The sequence below is a fragment of the Pelobates fuscus genome, chromosome 9, assembly GCF_036172605.1.
Source record: "Pelobates fuscus isolate aPelFus1 chromosome 9, aPelFus1.pri, whole genome shotgun sequence".
Lineage (NCBI taxonomy): Eukaryota > Metazoa > Chordata > Amphibia > Anura > Pelobatidae > Pelobates > Pelobates fuscus.
The window spans coordinates 21,679,587-21,698,466 of record NC_086325.1 but is presented as its reverse complement, the minus strand read 5'-3'; the positions used below and the strand labels follow the sequence as shown (position 1 = coordinate 21,698,466).

Here is an 18,880-nt window from a genome sequence, read left to right as displayed (position 1 = left end):
AAATGCTGAGTTGTTCATTCGAGAGTTCTCAGGGGCCTCTGGATTAAAAGGAGTATATAATCTATATGACTCCAGCAATCTCTCATAGAAAGCATTAGGTGACTCGTCTGCTTTCGTAAAGGAATTATGGGTCTTCCAATTAAACAGATCAGTCATGGTGAACGGGACATAAACAAATACAGGGTCTGCCAACTGTAATTGACCATTAATATCAATGTGTGGGGGACCAGGGGTAAGCTGCAGTGGCATTTGTAAATGTCAAAGTTGGAGGGCACCGGTCATTTGTCAGGTTAGGGTGGGACTTAGATAGGGTTGTTTAGTCATAGGTTCCGGTCGGGGAGTGGTGAGGTAGGTGGAAATGGATAAATTAATTTTACTGGTCAGTAACTTGGTTAACAAAATGTTTCGGACAGGGCTAGGAGGAGCCTGACCAGTAACCAAAAATGGTAAAAGTGTATTCCAGCATCCTATACCATTGACCATTTCATCCAGTTGTATTTCAAAACGAATTTACTGTTACTAAAGGCACACAAGGCTCAGTAATTATAGTGTTATGTCAGTGGTTATGGTGTTTTCAGTGATTATGGTATTATCAGTGGTTATGGTATTATCAGTGGTTATGGTATTATCAGTGGTTATGGTGTTTTCAGTAGTTATGGTGTTTTCAGTGGTTATGGTGTTTTCAGTGGTTATGGTATTATCAGTGGTTATGGTATTATCAGTGGTTATGGTGTTTTCAGTGATTATGGTATTATCAGTGGTTATGATATTAGCAGTGGTTATGGTGTTTTCAGTGGTTATGGTATTATCAGTGGTTATGGTGTTTTCAGTGGTTATGGTATTATCAGTGGTTATGGTATTATCAGTGGTTATGGTGTTTTCAGTGGTTATGGTGTTTTCAGTGGTTATGGTATTATCAGTGGTTATGGTGTTTTCAGTGGTTATGGTATTATCAGTGGTTATGGTATTATCAGTGGTTATGGTGTTTTCAGTGATTATGGTATTATCAGTGGTTATGGTGTTTTGTAATTGCTGAGAATTATCTGATTTCAGTGGATTCAGTTACTGTTATTAAGAATTCTCCTCACAATTTTGACTGCTAATAATAAAACTGAATACAAAGAACCAGTTGGGGGGGTAGGTAGGCACAGAAATAGGAGGGGACAGGCATCTGAGAGCCAGAGACAATTAGAGCACAGGGGGACATACCAGCTGCACCAGTTTTTGCTAAAGAATTTAGTTGAGGGATGGTCAGATGGGTCAGATTCCATTGGGGATGGACAGACCAGTTTTGATAACCATCTAGTAACACAAACTGTGTTAACAGTCAAAAACTGGCCATTCTCTACTACATAAGGTAGTCCCCAAAATCACACACATTATATCCCTTTTTAAAGTTATTTAGCATACATTCTAAGGGATCAACAATCTTTAAATTCCGGCGCTGCCATACTTAGCAACGGAGCGTCTAATTCAAAGAAACACAACAAACACACCTCCAACAGTCACACTCGTTTCCCTGGCAACAGCACCATGTGGCACAGTTACTAGGTCAAACTCATACAACAAAACATACAGGGAATTCCCGTACACACACAGCTGTTACACCAGTCACTAAGTAACTAATACTGTGCCCTTTGGCGAAACTATACAGTCACCGACGCTATAATTCCCTATATCTGAATTACCCGTCTATAACATACCCCAGTAACATCGTCTTTACAAACAGTAGTTATAGTACGGTTAGCATTGGTTAGAGTACAATTTAAAGTCACAGTTCAATTAGTATTGGTTATGGTGTTAAACATACAACATAGACAACAGTTATTAGTAGTTATTTACAATATCAGTAGTTATTATACATGGTTATGGTACCGTGCGCTATAATACAGTTACACACTATTCACACTCTCGCTAGACGGCAGAGCTCACGCTATCTGGCAATATATACACTCTACTACAACAATCTTTAACACATTTACAATTCCCAACTAATCTATTGGCCAGTACCTTGATGGACTACCTAAAACTAGCTACATCCGTTTTGGTTAGCCACACTGCCCAAGCACCACATATAGCGAACTAGAGGGCGGAATTTACAACAGACGCCGCTTAGTCTCCCGGTCCCTCCGACCTAGCGAACGTAATATACACCCTAGAACGCTAGTCTAGACAAGACACCGGTGTCCGGCTAGGGCTATTTACACAGAACCCCGCCTGACTCCAAACCAAATTAAACGGTCTTACTAAAGAGCGTTCAATTGAGCGGTGCGCCTTCGCTCCTTCCCTCCGACAGAGGGGGCAGATTCCGTACACAAATAACCCCTTATGGGCCTACCGCACAATCGGTATACCCCTAGTGGGTCCGCCGTCTAAAACAGCAGTCGTCTTACCTCCTCGTTCCTGAACCTGGGTTCACACTCATCGACGGGGACACCCCAGCACTTACTACGTAGAGGCCGATGATCTCCTGGACAACAGACCAGTGGCGCCGAGACGAAGGGAGGTCCACGCAGAAGTTCAGGGGTGCAGCCGTAGAGAACGTGGGCAAAGATAGACCGTCTCACGCCTCTGCTTCTCAGCTACCGTTGAACGATGAGCTTCCCGGCCCAATGCACCAAATGATACCGGAGAAACTGACGGAAGCCAAGCACAGAGAAGTGGACACAGGTTTCTTCAGGAAGGAAGAGATTCTTTATTCGATTCACCGACCGGGGCTCAGAGGGACTTATGTCACCAAAATACAACAAGATCTGAGCCCAGAACTGACTGTGTAAATGCATGATATAGACATATAGCTCCTCCTATAGTTAACTCTACCCACATATACTCTTTACACAATCAGCTGAACAAAGCCTAACTTCCCTTACCTGTTAGACCACATGGCTCACCCAGAACAATGGAGGAGGGGAAGTGTTTTCAGTTTCTGCATTCCTGCATTTGCTCAATACGGTGTTGATTGTATCTTAGCTACGTGTAACTAACTAACTGATACAACATTTACACATATGCCACATGGCAATCTTGTCCTAGTAAATTTATTTTTACTGAGATTCCACCACAAGTATATATATTATAATATGGGGATATAGCACAGAATGACACACATACAGTATATATATTATAATATGGGGATATAACACAGAATGAAACATATACAGTATATATATTATAATATGGGATATAACAGAATGAAACATATACAGTATATATATTATAATATGGGATATAACAGAATGAAACATATACAGTATATATATTATAATATGGGGATATAGCACAGAATGACACACATACAGTATATATATTATAATATGGGGATATTACACATAATGACACACATGCAGTATATATATTATAACATGGGAATATAACACAGAATGAAACACATACAGTATATATATTATAATATGGGGATATAGCACAGAATGACACACATACAGTATATATATTATAATATGGGGATATTACACAGAATGAAACACATACAGTATATATATTATAATATGGGGATTAAACACAGAATACGACACATACAGTATATATATTATAATATGGGGATATTACACATAATGACACACATACAGTATATATATTATACTATGGGGATATAACACAGAATGAAACACATACAGTATATATATTATAATATGGGGATATAGCACAGAATGACACACATACAGTATATATATTATAATATGGGGATATTACACATAATGACACACATACAGTATATATATTATACTATGGGGATATAACACAGAATGAAACACATACAGTATATATATTATAATATGGGGATATAGCACAGAATGACACACATACAGTATATATATTATAATATGGGGATATAGCACAGAATGACACACATACAGTATATATATTATAATATGGGGATATAACACAGAATGAAACACATACAGTATATATATTATAATATGGGGCTATAACAGAATAAGATTTGGTAACCTGGTAACAGCTGATCTGCTGCGTATTAATTTTTTCATTGGACAGATTATGAAGCTGCATCCAATCAGCACAGAGCTCTATTTCCCTCTATATTTGTAGAGCTCCCCTCCCAGCACAGTCCAGTCTGAGTCAGGCTGGGAGTTAGTAACAGTATCACTTATTAATACTCAGTCACAGTATGAAGGATCCCCTCCTCCTGCTGCTCATCGCTGGGGTCTCTGGGGTGTATTGCAGTGAGTAAAGACTGAATGATATACAGACTGAATGATATATAGACTGAATGATATATAGACTGTGTGATATATAGACTGTGTGATATATAGACTGTGTGATATATAGACTGTATCATATATAGACTGTGTAATATAGAGACTGAATAATATATAGATTGCATTGGTAGAGTGAAAGGTTAGGGTTCCTGACATATACCGCCACTCTCTCTCTGACATGTCTGTCTGTCTCAAGTCTCTCTCTGACATGTGTCTGTCTGTCTCAGGTCTCTCTCTCTTTCTGACATGTGCCTGTCTGTCTCAGGTCTCTCTCTGACATGTGTCTGTCTGTCTCAGGTCTCTCTCTGACATGTGTCTGTCTGTCTCAGGTCTCTCTCTCTCTCTCTGACATGTGTCTGTCTGTTTCAGGTCATTCTCACTCTGACATGTGTCTGTCTGTCTGTCTCAGGTCTCTCTCTCTGACATGTGTCTGTCTCAGGTCTCTCTCTGACATGTGTCTGTCTGTCTCAGGTCTCTCTCTCTCTCTGACATGTGTTTGTCTGTCTCAGGTCTCTCTCTCTCTCTGACATGTGTCTGTCTGTCTCAGGTCTCTCTCTCTCTCTCTGACATGTGTCTGTCTGTCTCAGGTCTCTCTCTGACATGTGTCTGTCTGTCTCAGGTCTCTCTCTCTCTGACATGTGTCTGTCTGTCTCGGGTCTCTCTCTCTGACATGTGTCTGTCTGTCTCAGGTCTCTCTCTGACATGTGTCTTTCTGTCTCACGTCTCTCTCTCTCTGACATGTGTCTGTCTGTCTCAGGTCTCTCTCTCTGACATGTGTCTGTCTGTCTCAGGTCTCTCTCTCTCTGACATGTGTCTGGCTGTTTTAGGTCACTCTCTCTCTGACATGTGTCTGTCTGTCTCAGGTCACTCTCTCTCCGACGTGTGTCTGTCTGTCTCAGGTCACTCTCTCTGACATGTGTCTGTCTCAGGTCACTCTCTCTCTGACATGTGTCTGTTTCAGGTCATTCTCACTCTGACATGTGTCTGTCTGTCTGTCTCAGGTCTCTCTCTCTGACATGTGTCTGTCTCAGGTCTCTCTCTGACATGTGTCTGTCTGTCTCAGGTCTCTTTCTCTCTCTGACATGTGTTTGTCTGTCTCAGGTCTCTCTCTCTCTCTCTCTGACATGTGTCTGTCTGTCTCAGGTCTCTCTCTCTCTGACATGTGTCTGTCTGTCTCAGGTCTCTCTCTGACATGTGTCTGTCTGTCTCAGGTCTCTCTCTCTCTGACATGTGTCTGTCTGTCTCGGGTCTCTCTCTCTGACATGTGTCTGTCTGTCTCAGGTCTCTCTCTGACATGTGTCTTTCTGTCTCACGTCTCTCTCTCTCTGACATGTGTCTGTCTGTCTCAGGTCTCTCTCTCTGACATGTGTCTGTCTGTCTCAGGTCTCTCTCTCTCTGACATGTGTCTGGCTGTTTTAGGTCACTCTCTCTTTGACATGTGTCTGTCTGTCTCAGGTCACTCTCTCTCCGACGTGTGTCTGTCTGTCTCAGGTCACTCTCTCTGACATGTGTCTGTCTCAGGTCACTCTCTCTCTCTGACATGTCTGTCTGTCTCAGGTAATTCTCACTCTGACATGTGTCTGTCTGTCTGTCTCAGGTCTCCCTTTCTGACATGTGTCTGTCTCAGGTCTCTCTCTCTCTGACATGTATCTGTCTGTCTCAGGTCACTCTCTCTCTCTCTGACATGTGTCTGTCTGTCTCAGGTCTCTTTCTCTCTGACATGTGTCTGTCTGTCTCAGGTCTCTCTCTCTCTGGCATGTGTCTGTCTGTCTCAGGTCACTCTCTCTCTGACGTGTGTCTGTCTGTCTCAGGTCACTCTCTCTCTGACATATGTCTGTCTGTCTCAGGTCATTCTCACTCTGACATGTGTCTGTCTGCAGGGCCGGTGCAAGGATTTTTGCCGCCCTAGGCAAAAGAAAGATTTGCCGCCCCCCCCCATGACATCACAATGCCCTACCCATATGATCTGCCATATGAACTAACGCCAGTGCTGCACACAGTGTGTGTTTACATTAAAAAGCCTGCAGGGACAAACTATAGACACCAGAACCACTCCATTAAGCTGCATTGGTTCTGGGGACTAAAGTGTCCCTTTAATGTGAGGTAAATTAGAGATTAGTGTCACTAATAATATACTAGATTGACTACTTACAACCAGATGAGGATGGCGATGGGCTCTGGCTGCAGTCTGGCTCCACTGGTCTGGTGTAGAACAGGATCTCTGGAGGCTGTTTGTAACTGTGGTCACAAAATTCAATGTTCTGGGAGAACGGGAAGCAGCTTCATTTTTTTGGGGCCCCTTACACAGTTCAAGGTCTGGGCCCCAGGGCCTGACAGTGAGTATGCCCATAAGGTCCACCCATAAGTCCACCTATATGTTCGCTCACAAGAAGTGGAGTGTGTAGGGGATGTGTTATGGTAGAGGATCTAATGTGTGTGCTTATGGAATGTAGTGTATAGGGATACCAGTTTGTGTTGGTGATACAGAGTGTTTGTGTGTAGTGGAAGCAGTGTGTTTTTGTGTAAGGGATAGAAAGCAGTGTGTGTTTGTGTATAAGGGATGTATTGTGTGTTTCTCGTTGTGTGTAAGGGATGCATTGTGTGAATCTGTGTTTGTATGCATAAGGGATGCAAAGTGTGTTTCTGTGTATGTAAGGGATGCAGTGTGTGTGTCTGTAAGGGGTGCGTTGAGTGTGCGTAAGAAATGCATTGTGTTTCTGTGTGTGTGTTAAAAGAAGCAATGTGTGTTTACATGTGTGTGTAAGGGATGCAGTGTGTGTTTGTCTGTAATGGGTGTGTTGAGTGTGTGTAAGATGCATTGTTTTTCTGTGTGTGTGTAAGAGAAGCAATGTATGTTTGCATGTGTGTGTAAGGGAGGCATTGTGTGTTTCTGTGTATGTGTGCAAAGGATGCATTGTCTTTATGTGTAAGGGTTGCATTGTGTGTGTGTGTGTGTGTGTGTGTGTGTATGTAATGGATGCATTGTGTGTTTCTCTGTGTGTAAGGGAAGCATGTTGTGTTTCTGTGTGTGTGTAGGGATGCATTGTGTGTTTCTGAGTATGTATAGGGATGCATTGTGTGTGTGTGTGTGTGTGTGCGTAGTGTGAAAGAGCTCCCTGTCCTGCCCCCTGTCCTATAGAGCTCTCCCTTCCGTCCCTTAGAGATCTCCCCTGCCCCTTAGTGGTCTCTCATCTCCTCCCCTCCCCTGTCCCTTAGTGGTCTCTCATCTCCTCCCCTCCCCTGTCCCTTAGTGGTCTCTACTCTCCTCCCCCCCACCTCCCTTAGTGGTCTCTACTCTCCCCCCACCCTCCCCTAGTGGTCTATCCTCCACACACACCCTCCCTCCCTTAGTGTTCTCTGCTCTCCCCCCCACCCTCCCTTAGAAGTCTCTCCACACCTAGTGGTCTCTCCACCACCCCCTCCCTCCTTTAGTGGTCTCTCCCTCCCCCACGTTCTTCTCAACCCCCCCTCCCTGTGTTCTTCACCCCCTCTCCTCTTGTTCTCCTCTTCTTCCCCGTGTTCTCCTCTTCTCCCCCCTGTAATCTTCTCTTCTCCCCCCTCCCTCCCTGTAATCTCTTCTTCTCCCCCCTCCCTCCCTGTAATCACTTATTTTCCCCCTCCCTACCTGTAATCTCTTCTCCCCCCCCTCCCTCCAATCTCTTCTCCCCCCCTCCCTGTAATCTCTTCTCTTCTCCCCCCTCCCTCCCTGTAATCTCTTCCCCCCCTCCCTCCCTGTAATCTCTTCTCCCCCCTCCCTCCCTGTAATATCGTCTCCTCCCTCCCTCCCTGTAATCTCTTCTCCCCCCTCCCTCCCTGTAATCTCTTCTACCCCCTCCCTGTAATCTCTTTCCCCTCCCCCCCTCCCTGTAATCTCTTCTCCCCCCTCCCTCCCTGTAATATCGTCTCCTCCCTCCCTCCCTGTAATCTCTTCTCCCCCCTCCCTCCCTGTAATCTCTTCTACCCCCTCCCTGTAATCTATTTCCCCCCCCCCTGTAATCTCTTCTCTTCTCCCCCCTCCCTCCCTGTAATCTCTTCTCCCCCCTCCCTCCCTGTAATATCGTCTCCTCCCTCCCTCCCTGTAATCTCTTCTCCCCCCTCCCTCCCTGTAATCTCTTCTACCCCCTCCCTGTAATCTCTTTCCCCTCCCTCCCTCCCTGTAATCTCTTCTCCCCCCCCCCCTAATCGCTTCTTCTTCGCTCTCTCCCCCCCCCCCCCACACCTCCCATTCCTGTAGCGTGGCCGAGCTCCTCTCCGGTCCGCGGTACAGGAGTTTCTGTTTCCTGTACCCGGCCGGACTGACAGGAAATGCACACTGAGTATGCACTTCCTGTCAGTCCGGCCGGGACCGCGGACTGGAGAGGAGCTCGGCCACGCTACAGGGAAGGGGAGGTGAGGCAGTGCGGCAGCCGTCGGAGCGCTCTTTATAGAGCGCTCAGGTGGCTGCAGCATTTAAAGGGCCGGCGATGGGGGCACAGGGCGCCCCCTCCTATATGGCGCCCTAGGCAGCTGCCTAGTTCGCCTTATAGGAAGCGCCGGACCTGTCTGTCTGTCTGTCTCATGTCTCTCTCTCTGACATGTGTCTGTCTCAGGTCTCTCTCTGACATGTGTCTGTCTGTCTCAGGTCTCTCTCTCTCTGACATGTGTCTATCTGTCTCAGGTCTCTCTCTCTCTGACATGTGTCTGTCTGTCTCAGGTCTCTCTCTCTCTCTCTCTGACATGTGTCTGTCTGTCTCAGGTCACTCTCTCTGACATGTGTCTGTCTGTCTCAGGTCACTCTCTCTCTGACGTGTGTCTGTCTGTCTCAGGTCACTCTCTCTCTGACGTGTGTCTGTCTGTCTCAGGTCACTCTCTCTCTGACATGTGTCTGTCTGTCTCAGATCTCTTTCTCTCTCTGATATGTCTGTCTGTCTCAGGTCATTCTCACTCTGACATGTGTCTGTCTGTCTGTCTCAGGTCTCTCTCTCTGACATGTGTCTGTCTCAGGTCTCTCTCTGACATGTGTCTGTCTGTTTCAGGTCTCTCTCTCTCTCTCTGACATGTGTCTGTCTGTGTCAGGTCTCTCTCTCTCTGACATGTGTCTGTCTGTCTCAGGTCTCTCTCTCTCTCTCTGACATGTGTCTGTCTGTCTAAGGTCACTCTCTCTCTGACATGTGTCTGTCTGTCTCAGGTCTCTCTCTCTCTGACATGTGTCTGTCTGTCTCAGGTCTCTCTCTCTCTCTCTGACATGTGTCTGTCTGTCTTAGGTCACTCTCTCTCTGACATGTGTCTGTCTGTCTCAGGTCACTCTCTCTGACATGTGTCTGTCTGTCTCAGGTCACTCTCTCTCTCTGACATGTCTGTCTGTCTCAGGTCTCTCTCTCTCTGACATGTGTCTGTCTGTCTCAGGTCTCTCTCTCTCTCTGACATGTGTCTGTCTGTCTCAGGTCACTCTCTCTGACATGTGTCTGTCTGTCTCAGGTCACTCTCTCTCTGACGTGTGTCTGTCTGTCTCAGGTCACTCTCTCTCTGACATGTGTCTGTCTGTCTCAGATCTCTTTCTCTCTCTGACATGTCTGTCTGTCTCAGGTCATTCTCACTCTGACATGTGTCTGTCTGTCTCTCTCAGGTCTCACTCTCTGACATGTGTCTGTCTCAGGTCTCTCTCTGACATGCGTCTGTCTGTTTCAGGTCTCTCTCTCTCTGACATGTGTCTGTCTGTGTCAGGTCTCTCTCTTTCTGACATGTGTCTGTCTGTCTCAGGTCTCTCTCTCTCTCTGACATGTGTCTGTCTAAGGTCACTCTCTCTCTGACATGTGTCTGTCTGTCTCAGGTCTCTCTCTCTCTCTGACATGTGTCTGTCTGTCTCAGGTCTCTCTCTCTCTGACATGTGTCTGTCTGTCTCATGTCTCTCTCTGACATGTGTCTGTCTGTCTCTGGTCTCTCTCTCTCTCTCTGACATGTGTCTGTCTGTCTTAGGTCACTCTCTCTCTGACATGTGTCTGTCTGTCTTAGGTCACTCTCTCTCTGACATGTGTCTGTCTGTCTCAGGTCACTCTCTCTGACATGTGTCTGTCTGTCTCAGGTCACTCTCTCTCTCTGACATGTCTGTCTGTCTCAGGTCATTCTCACTCTGACATGTGTCTGTCTGTCTGTCTCAGGTCTCTCTCTCTGACATGTGTCTGTCTGTCTCAGGTCTCTCTCTCTCTGACATGTGTCTGTCTGTCTCATGTCTCTCTCTGACATGTGTCTGTCTGTCTCAGGTCTCTCTCTCTCTCTCTCTGACATGTGTCTGTTTCAGGTCTCTCTCTCTCTGACATGTGTCTGTCTGTGTCAGGTCTCTCTCTTTCTGACATGTGTCTGTCTGTCTCAGGTCTCTCTCTCTCTGACATGTGTCTGTCTGTCTCAGGTCTCTCTCTCTCTCTGACATGTGTCTGTCTGTCTCATGTCTCTCTCTGACATGTGTCTGTCTGTCTCTGGTCTCTCTCTCTCTCTCTCTCTGACATGTGTCTGTCTGTCTTAGGTCACTCTCTCTCTGACATGTGTCTGTCTGTCTCAGGTCACTCTCTCTGACATGTGTCTGTCTGTCTCAAGTCACTCTCTCTCTCTGACATGTCTGTCTGTCTCAGGTCATTCTCACTCTGACATGTGTCTGTCTGTCTGTCTCAGGTCTCCCCTTCTGACATGTGTCTGTCTGTCTCAGGTCTCTCTCTCTCTGACATGTGTCTGTCTGTCTCATGTCTCTCTCTGACATGTGTCTGTCTGTCTCAGGTCACTCTCTCTGACATGTATCTGTCTGTCTCAGGTCACTCTCTCTCTGACATGTATCTGTCTGTCTCAGGTCTCTTTCTCTCTGACACGTGTCTGTCTGTCTCAGGTCACTCGCTCTCTCTGACATGTGTCTGTCTGTCTCAGGTCTCTCTCTCACTCTCTCTGACATGTGTCTGTCTGTCTCAGGTCACTCTCTCTCTCTGACATGTGTCTGTCTGTCTCAGGTCTCTCTCTCTCTGACATGTGTCTGTCTGTCTCAGGTCTCTCTCTCTCTGACATGTGTCTGTCTGTCTCAGGTCACTCTCTCCAGTATTATCACACAGCGGTCTCAGTTCCCGGATATGGGCTGCCAGAATATATATCGGTTGGTTTTGTGGATGGGATACAGATTACAAAATACAGCAGTGACATCGGCCGGGTTGTTCCTGTTGCTCAGTGGATGCAGAAAGTGGAACCTGATTACTGGGAGAGAAATACAAAGATCGGCAAAGTCAATGAGGCTGTATTCAAACAGGACATAATGATATTAAGGGAACGCTTCAACCAGACAGGAGGTGAGACACACTGTATATGTATATATATATATACAAACACTATAGTCACTAGAACAACTACAGCTTATTGCATTTGTTCTGGTGAGTAGAATCATTACCTTCAGGCTTTTTGCTGTAAACAATGTCTTTTCAGAGAAAATGCAGTGTTTACATGACAGCCTAGTGATAACTTCACTGGCCACTCCTCAGGTGGTTGTTAGAGATCCTTCCTGGGTCATGACTGCCTAAAATGCATCCAAACATTCAGTGTCTCCTCCCTCTGCATGCAGACACTGAACTTTCCTTCATTTCCTTCATTTCAATCAATTCATTGATTCAATTCATCTCTATGAGGAGATGCTAATTGGCCAGGGCTGTGTTTGAATCATGCTGGCTCTGCCCCTGATCTGCCTCTTTGTCAGTCTCAGCCAATCCTATGGGGAAGCACAGTGATTGGATCAGGCTACCACTTCTGATGATGTCAGATGAAGTTCACAGGCAGAGGCAGCAGCTTCAGACTTGAATACAAGTAAGATTTTACTATCTTTAGGGAGGCAAAGGGGGCCATGGGGGCTAGATAGTGGTTTTAACACTAAAGGAGTTTGTTTGCTCCTTTAAATATAATAAAAACACAACACAATCTCTTTATTAAATTGTTTATTTTGATTAACACTTTAACATTTGGAGAATGGCGATGAACCTTTATTATGGATTTCACACTTCCAATTTTAAACATAAATATCCTTTAATAATAATAAACCATAACTTTTAACCAAACCAAAATTAACCACTAATCTTCCAAGGCCTCGCCCCTAAAGCCAGGAGCCAAAAATATATTTGTAATCAATTAAACCAAATCCACCCTCCTGTGATGCACATGAGGATGACTTATATCCCAAAGCCACCGAGCTCTGCGATACGTGACTCGGTGGCTCCCCAAAGCCCTCAGCCATTTCCTCCATAGATTGAATTCGTAAATTTAATATGTCCAAACCTATATCGCACAAATGAACTGCGTCATCCCTATAAAATCCTGTGCAGCTGCCCTCCACGTCTATGTGCCTATAAGAAGACATTCTTAATTCTGGCAAGAACATTTCCAACACTCTATTTAGTTTTCTACACAACCTCTCTAATGGTTTCAAATAGCTCACTTTTAGCCAGCAATGACTTGGTATGATCTTAAACCAAATAAAACCAACCGCTGCCAACATCTTATGCCCTAAAAGCCATATCCATCTTAATTTCCTGTAATAAATTCACTGATTTCATTAACACAATGTAATTTCCTCCCAAATGAACCACTAGAACATCTGGGTAAGGAAAAAACAAATAATTGTGACCATATTGCACCACGCATCCCTTTTCCAAAATATTTTAACTGTAGTGCTCTCTAAACCAAAGTATGTTCTCTCTTGTGCCCTCTTCTGGGCCCATATTAAAAAAAGGATGACCAATAACCCAAGAAACCATCGGCTTCTTAATATCTAGCAAGAGAGAAAGATATTAAAGGGACACTATAGTCACCAGAACAACTACAGCTTATTGAATTTGTTCTGGTGAGTAGAATCATTACCTTCAGGCTTTTTGCTGTAAACACTGTCTTTTCAGAGAAAATGCATTGTTTACATTACAGCCTAGTGATAACTTCACTGGCAACTCCTCAGATGGCTGTTAGAGATCCTTCCTGGGTCATATATAGCAAAACAATTCGGTATACCCTTTTAAATGGAAAACTCTACACACCACTTGGTGAATAAAAACGTGTAGGATAATTTTACCTATATGTATCTCCCACAGTGTAGAGAATAAAGGACTCCTCCCAGTCCTCACAGAAAATACAAACAAAATAGATATCTACAGAGGGGAGAATAAAAACAACTCATAGAATAGTATGTCAAAACCAGCGAATATGTATGGTTCAAGGTTGCACACAAATTAGTTGATTGCAGGCATGTCAAAAATTATAGAGATGAAATTGGAATGGTATGAACTTCTCAGACTCCAGAAAAGGGCATGTGGGAAACAAGAGAATATACATAACAATAAGTGCAGACTTAAAAGACCAGTAATTGCGCTAGATTAAATAGCACTTACACACTAGAAGTGTAGTTCAGGCATATAAGGGTCTCAGAAGATTGTTGCTCCAGAAATAGAAGATTGCTTCTTAGTAATAATATAAACAAATGTATTAGATATAAAATATAACAAAGCTATAAAGTAAAAAAAATAAAATAAAATAAATAAATAAAAATCCCACAGGGGCCCAACCCTACGCGTTTCGTCCGGTGATCCGGACTTCCTCAGGGGTATCGTCTGTTAAATCCTTAAAGTGGAGTCAGTCTGATGCCTTCAGGCTGTTCGCGTCTTTTAAACCTCACTCACCGCTCTTTTTTTCAGCCGCAAGCCAATCCGATACCGTGGGCAGCGGCTGTGAATCATCACTCCAAAATTAGATGACGTCACGCGTTCTTCCGTGCGGGAGGACGTGAGCGTATGCGTTTCATTTATGCGTTCCATTTGTATGTGGGCTTATACAGCGCTTGCAGGTCATTAAATCAGTTCATACATCTCCGAAATGTTCGTAGTTAAAGACAATGTTGCAAAAAATTAAACACTTAGGGAATGTTACAAAACACGGATACTTATGTGATCAATACATTCTTTTAAACATGCACTGCTTTTCATTTTGAAAGAAAGAAAGAAAACGTAAGTTATATAATGTACTCATCATTTAACTTCTGAAACTATTAAAATTAAAATTATCCCTCCTACAAAAAATCCTGTAAGATTATATAAAATAATATTAGATAATAAAAAACATATATTAAAGAAACATATATTAAAAATAGTAAATGACAGACCATAAATTAACTAATATAAAAAAAAAATCAATAATAGTTTTTTCCAAAAACAGTAGTAATTCTTAGAACCTATATTAAAATACAGAAAAAAAGGGGAAAAAAAGGAAGCTAAAGGTACACTCTTAAAGGGGTTAACCGATAGACTAAAGTGAACAGACAAGAAATGAGTGTCCTAACGATAAAAAGTAACTTTTAATGGTTCTATTAAAATTAGTGAGTCAATGAGGATAAAATATCCAATATATATGAGTAAATATTCATAGTCCTAAAATACCAATGTACTAATACTGACTGTTAAATAGAGGTTAAAGATAGATCTTATTATAATTTGTTAATGAGTCTATTCCAATGGGTCAAGAAAATGCATCAGAATTGTTCTTAACATTCGAGAGCTCTGAGTTTTCTTATGCAATAGGTTGAGCACAAAAGGAATAAGACTTTCTTAAATGGATGGATCAAATAGCCATACATTTAATCTAAAGAAATAGATTATAGCAAAAAGAATTGATTATATCAAAAAAGGAGGGAGAAGGTTCTGTTCAAAAGTTTTCAGAAACCTGTTCTCAAATATTGGAGCAAAACATAGTTTGCAATCCACAGTTGTCTGATTATACAATATCAATTGCTAAATAGTTCGTGTCCAGTGTGCTGCCTGAGGCTGATGCGAGTGAGGAGCCCCAATCCTCACTGCCTCTTCCTCCTCCTCCTCCCTCCCGTGTAGCTCCTTCTGCCCTCTCCTGCGCAGCAGCTCTCTTTATGGGAGGAAGTGACTCTCGGCTGTCACTTCCTCCCAGCGCTGTTGAAAAGCAAGGGGCCCAGTCGCGCTGTTAATGGGCCACAGCGCCCGACCGGGCCCCTGCTGGTACAAGCACTGGGTGGCCCTAAGTGCATGGGCCACCTGGTGGGACTCCTTACAGTGCGGGGCCCGCCAAAATCGGCCAGGGAACATTGTTTTTTTTGAGGGCAGCAGGCCCCACAGGGCAGCTTGGCCCAGGGCAGTTGCCCCGTTTGCCCCGCGTTAAAAACAGCCATGCTCCACACCTCTAAAAACTTTACCTTGCTAAAAAGCTTCAGGTGTGAAGAGTGTGTCCTCTTTCATCATTTATAAAAAGTGCAAATTTCAATAGATATTAACACTTTTTATAGATTAACCTTGTTATACCCCCTTGACTTTCAAGCAGACAACAGGTTAATGTTACTTCCTGGTTTTGTTAGCTCAATGATGCTGACCTCAAGAGGCAGCAAATGCCCAGAGCACCTGACTTACAAAGACTTCTCACTGAGCTGCATTGGGAAGTCTGATTGGACAGCCGCAGAAAGTCTGGGCGGGTTTAGAAGGGGAGGGCTTGCAAAGGCTGCAGACAAGAGAAATGCAAGTTTTGCAAACTAATTTTAAATATACCCCCAATGAAAAAATACATAATTAAATGCATGTAAGTTTTCATTTAGAGTATATCTACAGTAATTTTTATTTATTTTGTATTTGGGCAGTGGAGTATCCCTTTAATGGCATAGAATCAAAATGCATTACAAAAGGGTAGAAAGTAGAAACTGTAAGGGTAATGAAAGAAATCACTTTTTTAGTATCCAAGAACTACTCCAGGTACACTGATATCGGGGGTCTTGGCTGACCTTTATCCACTCCACCAACCAGGCCACCTGAATTGGGATACCCTAAAAGAAGCACATAGCGTTGCCTGTTTGTCTCCAGCAGCTGGCCGCCTTTAATGGGTGATGGTTGTAACACTGGTGTCGCCAGATTGCATCCAAGGTCCCATGACATCAAAGGCACTGTACACATGTTATTTTAAGTTGGTGTGCCTCTGATTCTGAATCTATCATCCTCTATGTAATGCAACTCAACAGATTGTAATGCTCCATCTGTGCACCTTCAACACCTCCTACGGTTCACCACTATATCTAATACCATATCACGCAATGTCTTATGTTATATAATTGTAACACACAAGTCTGTGACAATATTAAAAAAACTAAAAAAACTTGCTCCAACTACCCACACCCTCTACAGCATTAATACTTGCTATTGTAATATTCACTAAACCTTTGAATGCTTGAAATGACAAATGTTGAAGCAAACCAAAAATAAAGAATAAAAAAAAAAAAAAAATATTCTTTGATATATATTTTTGATAAATATTCTTCAGTCACTTTAACAGGGCACAAAAATGATCCCTTAATGCAGGGCTCGACAAATCCCAGGTCGCCATGGCGACTAAAAATTTTGCCAGGGCGCCTGGGATTTGTCAACTTTTTTTCTAAAACGCCTGACTGGGCAAATATTGGAGCCTCAAGGCGGTCGCCTGGGGCAGCGTGCGAGGGAGCAGTGATCTTCCAGCAGCTCCTCTCTGCTCCTTCGCGCTGTTTAATGATGCTGGGAACCTGAATATGACATAATTCCAGCCCCGGCATCACAGGGAGCAGAGAGGAGCTGCATGGTAGATTACTGCTCCCGCTCACACAGGAAGAGAGAGCAGCCCCACTGGACCCCAGGGAAAGTCCACTCAGCTCTCCCAAAAGGTAGGGAGGCTGGGTGGATAAAAAAAAAAAAAATAAATTAAATTTGTGTTTGAGAAAGTGTATGTGTGTATATCAAGGTGTGTGTATGCCCCTGTCAGTGTGTGTGTGCCTATGCCTCTGTCAGTGTGTGTATGTCCCTGTCAGTGTGTGTGTGCGCATGCCTCTGTCAGTGTGTGTGTATGCCCCTGTCAGTGTGTGCCTATGCCTCTGTCAGTGTGTGTGTGTGTATGCCCCTGTCAGTGTGTGTGTATGCCCCTGTCAGTGTGTGTGTGCCTATGCCTCTGTCAGTGTGTGTGAACCTACGCCCAAATGGGGAGGGGAGGCTGGGTGGATAAAAAATTAAGAAAATGTAAATTTGTGTTTGAGAAAGTGTATGTGTGTCAATGTGTGTGTGTGTGTGTATGCCTCTGTCACTGTGTGTGTGTATGTGTATGCCCGTCAGTGTGTGTGCCTATGCCTCTGTCAGTGTATGTGTGTGTGTGTATGCCCCTGCCAGTGTGTTTGTGTGTGCACCTATGCCTCTGTCAGTGTGTGTGTGCCTATGCATCTGTCAGTGTGTGTGTGTACCTCTGTCAGTGTGTGTTTATGTCTATCAGTGTGTGTGTGTGTACGCCTCTGTCAGTGTGTGCGTGTATGTCTGTCAGAGAGTGTGTTTCTGTTTAGGTACTTGTGATCACGGTTGGTGTTTTTACTCACCCTTTTGTTCCCACGGTGTGCAGGTTTTGCCGTGGCTTGTCCCTCCTCCATTGCCGAGTTCTTCAATCTTTTTGATCTCAGCTAAGCCACTGCATTCCCATAGGAAAGCATTGAGAGGATATTGTCCATGTTCTGTATGGGTAACATTCAGCGCGTCCATTCAGAGCACTGACACAGGACTCTCTAGTGGCCGTCTAGTGGAGGTCTTAGTAGGCAGCAATGTAAATACTGCCTTTTCTCTGCAAATGCAGCGTTTACATTGAAAAGGCTACAGGGACAGGCTATACGCACCAGAACCACTACATTAAGCTGTAGTGGTTCTGGTGACTATAGTGTCCCCTTAAAAAAACCTGGCTCCTAACTTTTTTAGCTGGATCCTAGATTCCAAACAAATTTATCAAGCACTGCCTTAATGTTAAACAATGTTAACCATCTGCCTTTGCCTTCTTGATCTGTTTTCGATTTACTAATGAAAATCATTACTTTCTCATTACAGGCAGTCCTCATTTAGCAACCTACCTGTTTTACGACTGGAAATTTCCCTGAACATAGATTAGAGGGATTCCCTGCGCTGGTGCGTTCGTCTATGTTCGGGGAAATTTCCCCGAACATAGACGAACGCACCAGAGCAGGGAATCCCTTAACTCCTCACTTACCGACCAATTTGTTCTACAACCGGGTCGTAGGAACGGATCCCGGTCGGTAAGTGAGGAGTGTCTGTACTGACTACAAAGTCTTCCCACTGTAAACCTGATAAGCAAAATTTACTTCGCAACTAATTCACCAATTCTTAAGGCTGCAAAAATGGTATTATAAATGTACATCTAAATAAAACTAACTCAAAAGAAGAATAACAAACTGCTTCTAGGACTTCGAGTAACTGTGTCAACATTGAAAACGAAATAGGATTTCTATTATCTTTAACTTCACAAGCTCTCCTATAACCTATTAACAACCGCTTGTAACAATACTGCTTGATTGGTTTACAATCACACAGCTTGTGAAAGAAATCAACCCTGCCAATCTATTTGCTAACTTTGCTTTAGAATTTTTTTTTGCATTAAATAAACCACAAACTGTATTGCACTATCTTTACCCTCTCCTAATATATTACTTACTTACTCACTTAATTTACCTCATTAAAAATAAGCCACTCATTCCAAGCCCCAACATAAGTCAGCCAAGTTGGAACTGCCACTGAATTCATTATCATAACACTTAACTGTCCCCAATTCCCAGAGGTCTTATGGAAACTGGATTCCTT

The 18,880-nt window shown here is 43.7% G+C and overlaps 1 protein-coding gene across 1 annotated transcript in view; it reads left to right on the top strand.

The window, feature by feature from the left end:
• Positions 1 to 4,102: 4,102 nt before the first annotated feature.
• Positions 4,103 to 18,880, top strand: part of LOC134572485 (class I histocompatibility antigen, F10 alpha chain-like) — a 66,512-nt gene continuing 51,734 nt past the window's right edge. Inside the window, exons 1-2 of the mRNA XM_063431475.1 lie at positions 4,103 to 4,202; positions 11,282 to 11,539. Of these exons, the coding sequence (XP_063287545.1) occupies positions 4,148 to 4,202; positions 11,282 to 11,539 (313 nt within the window). The 5' untranslated portion in view covers positions 4,103 to 4,147. The remainder of the gene's footprint in view (positions 4,203 to 11,281; positions 11,540 to 18,880) is intronic.